Source organism: Gastrolobium bilobum, unplaced genomic scaffold (genome assembly GCF_033153095.1).
Source record: "Gastrolobium bilobum isolate Gb01-03AN ecotype WA unplaced genomic scaffold, APGP_CSIRO_Gbil_v1 utg5903, whole genome shotgun sequence".
NCBI lineage: Eukaryota > Viridiplantae > Streptophyta > Magnoliopsida > Fabales > Fabaceae > Gastrolobium > Gastrolobium bilobum.
Window position 1 is genome coordinate 90509 of NW_026899498.1, and position 9672 is coordinate 100180.

The 9672-nt window shown below is 34.5% G+C and overlaps 1 protein-coding gene and 1 non-coding gene across 2 annotated transcripts; both read left to right on the top strand.

Annotated features, from left to right (window-relative positions):
- The first annotated feature begins 1154 nt into the window (after nucleotides 1-1154).
- On the top strand, nucleotides 1155-2929 carry LOC133290717 (DELLA protein RGL1-like). The gene is given in 2 exon segments (XM_061488854.1): nucleotides 1155-1544; nucleotides 1547-2929. Coding segments are annotated over 2 exon segments (1773 nt in total).
- A 3093-nt stretch (nucleotides 2930-6022) lies between these two features.
- TRNAH-GUG (transfer RNA histidin (anticodon GUG)) lies at nucleotides 6023-6094 on the top strand. Its single transcript has one exon. It is a non-coding gene; the product is annotated as a tRNA-His (tRNA).
- Nucleotides 6095-9672: the final 3578 nt, after the last annotated feature.

Consider the following 9672-nt stretch of genomic DNA (forward strand, 5'->3'; position numbering starts at 1 on the left):
AGAATTTGTCATAAAATACTAACTGCAAACAAAGTCAATAATTAGAGAAGTTTTAGTGTCATCTATACTGAGTATGTTTATATTTTTTTAATATAAATTATAGATTTGTATATACTTATCGAGTGTGATTCAACCAGTAACCCACTGCTTAAACCAATGATCCAATACCTCGACTAGATCAATGACCGCATCGAGTTTAATAACATTGATATATTAGATAAAACATAAACTTTATCACGGGGTAAGATCACTTGAGCTCGGACACTGTGACATCATACACAGACAGAGAGTTGCCGTGAATGAATAAAAAGGAAAAATAAATAAAAAAATTCCGCAATCAGTACAAAATATTTGTGAGCTGCTGCAGCTTCGTTGGTACCTTGTCCTGGAGTATATTTTCTATATTATTTTAAAATCAATAACTATGTTTATATATTCTTTAGTTTGTCTTAGGCTCTTACGCCATCTTTGTTTAATTTTTGCTAGCTTCTCGCTTATTGACTGAGTTTCTTAGGAATTTCCGAACATAGAGTACGTAATTGTCTGTCATGTATATATTAAAAAAAAAAAAAAACATTAAGCGACATATTCAATTTTTTGCTTGGACAAGATCCTAGTGTTTTGAAATAATTAATTAATTTTATTTATATATTAGGGTAACATCACACCCCGCCAGAGAGTTGGCATGATTGAACAAAAAAGCAATTAGAGAGTCCTGGTCGGAAAATAGAGTTCGCAGGATTTGTCTAAATCATCTGAAATTTTTTTTTATCGAATTTTAATCAAATTTTTTTTTAGTACAACATTGGGGCAAAACGCCCAAAATTTTTAATCAATTTTTGCTTCGTCTTTGTAAACAACTGGCATTCTGTATGCAGGCCACTTTGATCACATCGACACATCATCATGACAATATGAACGTTGACTGTACTAAGACTGATTTTGTGCTAGAACCATTCAATTTTACTGTAAAATAATCAGACACTATACCCTTAAACTTGACCAACCCGGCTTCAGTGTAAAGGAATATAAAGTATGACAATGACCGATAGTCTTATATATTGTTGTTGTTGTATAGAGAAATAATTCACATTAGGAACATAGTTTGAAAACTGATTATACAGAAGGCAATTTTTTTTTAAACAATTGTCGTGATGGAAGACTTATGCCATTTCAGTGAGTTCAGTTTCAGTGGAGTTGAGGACAAATATAGTTCATCAAATGATAGCTTATGGGCTCCTGAGGGACTGAATGAAGTGAAAAAGGTTCATTTTTCTGGAGCAGAAGATTGGGGAGAGTCTTCTGGTTTTGGGTTCATTCCAAATGATCCAACTGAAGATGAAGGATACCTTCTATCCACTAAGTATCACCAACAACCATCATATGAGGATTATGGACGACCATTGGATAACCTACAATTTGACATGGTGTCTCCACCACTCCAACCTTACCTTGGGGAAAACATCCAATTTGATGAACAAAATCCAACCTTGGTTCCACTTTATGACCAAAAAAGGAAAAGCACAACTCAACTCATTTAACCTCACTTGAGATCTTGAATAACTATGGCAAGGGTTTCAAGAGGTTATGTGATGAAGGAAAAAGCCTGCAGCCAGTTCATGATTTGGGTGTAGTTAAAAATGAAGTTGGGAGAAAGCTTTCAACTGAAGATGTCATGAGGATAGCTGGAACAAGGTTCATTCAATCATCTTCAGAATCAGCAGGTTTACAATCCTTGGTGAATCACCCTTTTGGATTATCTTTATCTGAACTCTCTGATGAAGAGAAAGAGGATGTGGAACTTGCCGAATCACTCTTGGCTTCTGCTGAGAAAGTTGGCTGTCAACAGTTTGAACGTGCTAGCAAATTGCTGAGTCATTGTGAATCATTGTCTTCAAAAACTGGGAACCCCGTTAAGCGTGTTGTTCATTATTTTGCTGAAGTACTTCGCCAGAGGATAGATAAAGAAACAGGAAGAGTTTCGTATGAGGATTTGAAAAAGATGCAATCATTTGATCCTGAAGAGGCATTCAAGGACGTAAACCCTACCCTTTTGGCATTTGATGAAATGCTTCCTTTCTGTCAGGTTACACGGTTCACAGCAGTTCAAGCTATAATAGAAAATGTAACTGAGGCAAAGAAGATTCACATTATTGATCTTCAAATCAGAAGAGGGGTACATTGGACGACCCTGATGCAAGCCCTTGAATCAAGACATGAATGTCCACTTGAGCTTTTAAAGATAACAGCTGTTGGAAGTGGAACCACTTCAATACATATAATTGAGGACACTGGTAAGAGACTGAAAGATTTTGCTCAGAGTTTGAACATACCCTTCTCCTTTAACATAGTTATGGTATCAGACATGCTACATCTCAGAGAAGATCTTTTTGAAAGAGATCCTGAGGAAACAATTGCAGTTAATGCTCAGTATGCATTTGGAGGCAAGATTCAACAACCAAACCAACTTGAAACTATCATGAGAGTGATTAGAACCATTAATCCAATTGTAGTGGTGGTAGCTGAAGTTGAGACAAATCATAATTGTACATCTTTTGTGAAGCGTTTCATTGAAGCTTTCTTCCACTTCAGTGCATTCTTTGATTGTCCTGCTACTTGTATGCAACGGGATGAGAGACGAATGGCTATAGAATCAGTATACTACAGTCGAGGAATCAAGAATATTGTAGCTGCGGAAGGAGCAGAAAGAAAGACTCGATATGTAAAGATTGATGTTTGGAGGGCCTTTTTCCCTCGCTTTGGAATGGTGGAGACAGAATTGAGAATGTTATCTATATACCAAGCGGATTTGGTGGCTCAAAGATTTCCTTTTGGAAGTTTTTGCACATTTGATAGGAATGGGCATTGCCTTCTCGTTGGATGGAAAGGAACACCATTTTACTCTGTTTCTGCCTGGAAATTCATTTGATGGCAAATGCAAGTAAACATTATGGTTATTTTATTAGATACCAACCTGTCTAAAGTTCGGGCAGAATAATCCAGTTTCGGGTTTGAGTTTCTCCACATTTTTTGAAATTGCAACTCTCAAGTAATCTGTCGCTTATCAATGTCAGTGTATCATCCCATGTGCAGATCGCATTACTAGTTTTCATGGAAGATATCCAATGATTACTATTAACGGTGTTCACCTATGTTTACTATCTAGCATAAAAACAGTTTGTGGGGTGGTTTGCTATTTTAATTTCCGAGGAGGTCACCCATCCTAGAATTGCTCCAAGTCAAGCACGCTTAACTATGGAGTTCTTCCGTTCCGGGCTACCGAAAAGTAGATGCATCTTGTTAGTACAGGTAGTACCAATTAATTCTTATAAGTCATTCTCAACTGTACCGTCCCATACGAGCACAGTCTCTGAAATCTCTCTCTTTCGGGTGTTGATTCGATTCATTCATGTACCCCCGTCCCTAGAAGCCTGCCAGGAGCCGCTCCTTGTTTGTGCCCTTTCGCACCATGTCCTTTCGCACCGGTGATCACTCCCCGCCCTCGTTACCGCCCGAGATGTTACATGCCCACCAGCTTCCCCCTGGTTCGTCCTCGAACCACATCGTACTGAAAGAGAGGCCCTGCTCTGATACCACTTGTAACGCCCGGCCGCTTTAAGATTCATTGACTATCCCTACATACTAACACGAGACTTTTCAGTGTGCTTTTTTCTCACTCGCACACTTCCCGGGAAAACTTCCCAGGAGGCCACCCATCCTAGTACTACTCTCGCCCAAGCACGCTTAACTATGAAATTCTTCCGTTCTAGGCTACCGAAAAGTAGATGCATCTTGTTAGTATAGGTAGTACCAATTAATTCTTATAAGTCATTCACAACTGTACTGTCTTATACCAGCACAGTCTCTGGAATCCCTCTCTTTCGGGTGTTGATTCGATTCATTCATGTACCCTCGTCCCTAGAAGCCTGCCAGGAGCCGCTCCTTGTTTGTGCTCTTTCGCACCATGTCCTTTCGCACCGGCGATCACTTCCCGCCCTCATCAGCGCTCGGGATGTTACACTTACCTTGTTGATTTGGTTTGGTAATAGAGTAAATTTTTACTTTATTCACTACTTTCTTTGTCACTTCCCTTTATTTTGAAAAGAAAATTAGAATTAGGATAAGTGTCAAACAATTTTTCTTTCAAAAATATAAAGTCTGTGTCTGGGGTTACTCTTGTGAACTAATATTCGTATTTTTAGAGGTTAATTTTTATTGTAGTTTAAGGTTTCCACCTATGATTTTAAAACTGTCACTTAAGAAAAAAGTTTCGCTCGAGTATATTATATTTAATTACTATTTTATATGCTTAGTAGAAATGAAATTTTATCAATACCTACATCACATATTTAAAACAATATCTCTTTTGGGCTAGGATATTGTAACAACCAAATAAAGTTACTACTATGTTACTACCAACAAATCTCACCGTTAGATTGGTTATCTCATCATATGGTCCAGATTAGATCCTTAAATAGCCCTCTTTCTCCCCTTCTCTCTCTCACTATACGCTCTGCCCATCACAGTTGCCGCTCCCATCACCGCCGTCGAGCCGCCGCACTCTTCCGCCGCTGCTGATGCCTACTGCAGACCCACCGCTGTTATCCCTCTCATGGTTGTGCGCCCCTCGCCCTTCCAAGCATGGATATTATCCCTTCAAACGCATGAAAAACCTATTAACAGATTAGTTGACCTTTTTAATACCATTGATCAAAAGAAAGAAACATAAAGCAGTTTGTTGATGTGTACAGAAGCCATTGACAGTTAACCAGCGGAAAATAATAAGGTACAACACCATGCTTGGCAGATTGTGCAGGATGACTCTGTCTGGGATTTGTTATTTTTTTTTGCTATCCTTTTGTTAGGGTTTGTATAGAAGGGAAACAAGAAACTATGTATGTCAGTGTCTCGGTGATGTAAAAAAATGTTCACAACTTTGAGAGGGATAACGGCTGTGGGTCTGCGATAGGCAGCGGCGGCGGCAGAAGAGTGCGGCGGCTCGGCGGCGGTGATGGGAGCGGCGGCTGTGATGGGCAGAGCATATAGCGAGAGAAGAAGGGGAGAAAGAGGGCTATTTAAGGATCTAATCTGGACTCTAGGATGAGATAATTAATCTAACGGTGAGATTGATTGGTAGTAATATAGTAGTAACTTTATTTGGTTATTACAATATCCTAACCTCTTTTGGGGAAGGTTATAGTTACTACTTCTTTTTGTTACTACTAAATCGTAACCGTTGATTTTCGTCAATCTAACGGTTATAATTTATTAGGTCATACTTATTAATTAATTATAACCGTTAGATTGACGGAAATTAACGGTTACGATTTAGTAGTAACAATAAGAGGTAGTAACTATAACATATCCCTTACAATATAGGTCTATATAAGATTTAGTACATGTGATGTTCATTTATATGGTTTTGGTCCTTATCATCATTATTATTTTTATTTTATACCGTTTATTATATTTGTACTCATTTAAATTTTGGTTTTAATATTAAATATCGGTCCCGATTTTTTTTATTTAATTTTTAGTTTTTAAATATCTACTCGTGAAAGTATTGATTCCGATTTATATGATCTTAGATTGGTCTTTATATTTTTTATTTATTAACTTATCTTTGAGACTTGAGAGAAAAAAATTGAAATGAAAGAAAATGTAATTAAGGATGGGCATTTAAAAAAAAAAATATGATGACCAAAACTCAAATGAGTAAAAATTACAAAAACGAAAATAAAAAATATTTCAGATTCTAAAAAAGATATGCACAATTAACTAAAAAATTTAAAAGGAAAATAATTAAAAATGACTTGTATTATTACTTAAAAGATAAATACATTAAGAAAGTATGTCACCATAAAAGAAAAATATTCTAATTTAACATATAAAGATAGATTTGTTAAAAAATACTTGATTATTACAAAAAAAATACTTGATTGAGCTTACCAAAAAAAAATACATGATTGAGGAAATAATAAATTCATATCTCATCCAAATTGTGGAGAATCTTTACAATAAAGTGGCTGTAGTTTAGTGGTAAGAATTCCACGTTGTGGCCGTGGAGACCTGGGCTCGAATCCCAGCAGCCACATTTTGTTTCTTTTATTCTTCATAACTATTTACGTTAGGCATACTAGATATTCGGCGGTAATTGTTTTAAGGGAAAAACTACTCTTATGCAACATAAGAGTAGTTTATCTCCTATAGACCCATCGAAAATCGTGACACTCTTTTTTCTTTTTTTTTCCTTTTTTGAAAATAGTGGGTCCTACAACATATGTCTCTACAACATAAGGTATCTTCTCTCATGTAACATGAGATTAGATGAACCCTTGTTTTAAAGAGAGATATTTAAAATCTTAAAAATGTTGATAAATATTTTCATTAATTTGATATAACTATAATATTCAATTTTTATATTATTTTTAATAAAATACAATATTATGATACTAATTAACATTTTAATAAGATAATAGTGTCAAAAAGGAAATGTTATAAAAATTGACTCGGTTATCGAATCAGTCAGAGTACTGGGTCACTGATTCAACTTCATGACCCAGATATATATAAGAAAAAATAATACTGGAAGAAAATATGAAAATACAAAACTCATTTCAAAATTATTAAGTTTTCTTCTTTTTTTAAATGAACCCTTTCAGTTTCCATTCAAAAGATTGACATTACCGAGAAGACTCTGGCACTCTTCTATCATGTACTAATAAATAAATAATTTATTTATAGAAAATTAAAGAAATCATCCAACTACAATAAACTTTTGGGAAAAATCAAAAGACTCAATTTCTTTGTTCACATCAGCGCAAAAAGCACAGTGTTTTCCCTCTTCCCCTTTCCCATTCTTCTATGTTTCAATGTGCTTTTTCTTTTTCTTCTATGGTTAGAGCAAAGAAATCTCTTAAGTGAAATCTGATTAGTGATCGTAGTACTGTCAAAATGGCGAACAACTCCTTGACACATCTCTTGCAATGCATGTCCAATTTAAAAACGACAGGGATGGGTCTGTCATCTTTCTCAGTCTCATTCTTCGCCTGTTCTTTTTGCTACCATGTATCTAAATCTGTTATTTTTCTGCTTCTTCGCCCATCATATCGGTGGAGTATTATTCTTCTTTGTCTATCATAGATCTTGAAGATGTCCAGAAGAAATTTGGGAAAGTTCATCACCGGGTTGATTTGTTTGATCCCTCGAGTCACCGGTTTAATCACTAACTGGCCGGTTCAAGCCGATTCATACCGGGTCACTTGCATATCCGATCCTTGTTGTTAACTGGACCGATCACTCCACCGGTTTATCGATTTCCGATTCGAACCGGCCGAGCCGGTCCAATTTTTATAACACTGTAAAAAGGTGTAAAATTAAATTTGCTTATTTAATTAAAAACTTTTAGTCCAACTAGTATAAAAACTTCAATTATATAATAAAATATTAATAGGTTTTTCATAATATGATGGTAATCAATATTCAAATTCTGTTTTTTTGTAGATAGAAAATTATGACACATCAATATTTTGATGAGATCACATTGCTGTAACAGTCAACGGGCTGGTCTGAATAACCAAGAGAAAGTGTGTAGCCGTGTAGGTAGAATCGACAAATGTAAATTCAAATTAATATAGATGGCCCAACTATCTGGCTCGAATTAAGTCAAGTGAATCCAATAGCTTGATAATAAGTGAAGAGAGTCTATTATTGTCTTTAATTTAAGAGGAAAATATGTATTATTTTAAAGGATATAAAGTTATGTTATTTTAAGTGAGAAAAAGAGATAAATCATGAAAGAGAGAATAGGTGAGAAAAATTTTAAAAGTGAGGATCCCATCTTTTTGTGAGAATAAAAGAATATAAGGTGTGTCATTTAAAATGACACACCTTTTTTTCTTAATTTAATGTATATCAATGTTTGTATAAAAAATGTTTAAGATTTGTTAGGATTTGGCACACAACATTTTCCCAAGACATTACTTGTCACACGTTAGAGAGACAAAATAAGTTGAACCTTGAATTTGATGGGTGACCTTGACTAACTAGGCAAAATATGTGGTCATGTGGATAAGACGAAAAAAAATTAAATTGAAATATAATTTAGTCGAACTAGTTGGCCCACAGAAAGTCAAGCAAGTCCAGTGGCTTGATCTCTTATTTTTTTTTATTTTTTTTTCTAAAGTACTAATCAAATGATTAATATGATATATGAAGAATTTTACTCTTAGTCTCTCTAATGTAAATCACTTTCACAAAAACTTTATATTTGATGTTTGCTGGGATCTTAACCATTTAAAAGGAAAAAGTAACGTAAGAATACACTTTTTAAGTATTTTAATTAAATAATATTTTTAGATACAATTTAAGTGAATAGGTTGACCAACCCAATCCATGGTCTGCATCGGGCTGGACCAGAAATAAATCTTTAGTGCTACTATTGTACTGAATCTTCGGTGCAACAGTAGCACCAAAGATTTATTCCGGAACCAGACTAAAAATTTGTTAGCTCAGAACAAATTTAAATTGACTAAGCCTACCTGTAATGGGTTACCTGAAAAGCTTGGCTCGCGTGACCTTTAATTACGTCATAGCTGATTAACTGTTACTTGATATAATTTTATAAATCACAAATATTAATGATCTTGTTGTAAATACCATATTTATCCAGATTCAATTTTTTAATTGTTTAAAATAAAAAATATTTATGAAACATCAATATTTTAATGAGATATTAATATTATAAACAGGAGCTGTCACTTCATAAAATTTTAGAAATCTATTTTTTTATATATATTTTGATTGATTGAATCCTCGTGGTTTAATTTGTGCAATGATAATCCGTTCAGCAGTTTTAACCAAATACAAATTCTCTTTGTTGTTGTTGTGGTGATCATTTTTTTTAAAACAATTAATATTACTCCAAGCGAGCTTATCTTGGAGTGGAATATGGATGAAGCCGAAAGTTAGAAAGGACAAAGAAAAAACGATAGAAGGAATACGTGGCTTAAACAACATGTACGCAGAAAAAGAGTGAAAAATATTTACCGAAGTGTAAAAAATAAATAATAAATTGATATGAACAATTTAAATAAATAAATAAAAAGATTTATTGATTGACTATATCCATAAAAAATACTACGGTATTTTATAAAATAATACAATTTAAAAATAAAGATGAATGTGTAATCTTTTAATAGTTTGCTATAAATGATACGGTTCTGATATTACTTAAAAATCTAGAGTAGGCAATAAGTCGGTCTTCCCAGATAGATACGAGTCCAAAGAGAATTCTCTTGCGTGCGTCCAAGTGTTTTATTCCAAGTGAGAAGCTTTCACTGTAAGCGAATCTACAATGGATTTTAACAAACTGAAGATAATTTTATGATCATGGAGAATAAATAACTTTATTTGAGAGAATATTTTCCCATTTTAGACGGTCAGTGCTTCACTCTTAAGCTTGCAATTTATACTTCCTTTAGTACATCTATAAAAGGAGATCTTAAATATGCTTACTAAATAGCATCAACCTGAGCGAGAACCAAGAAAGGAAATAAATACCACTCTCATAAAAATCAGCATACGCGCGCCATGGCTAACCGGGAAGAGTTCAAGGGTCTTGTTGGTGTGCCAAATAGCATGGATGATGGTGAAACTCATCCAAAAATGCCA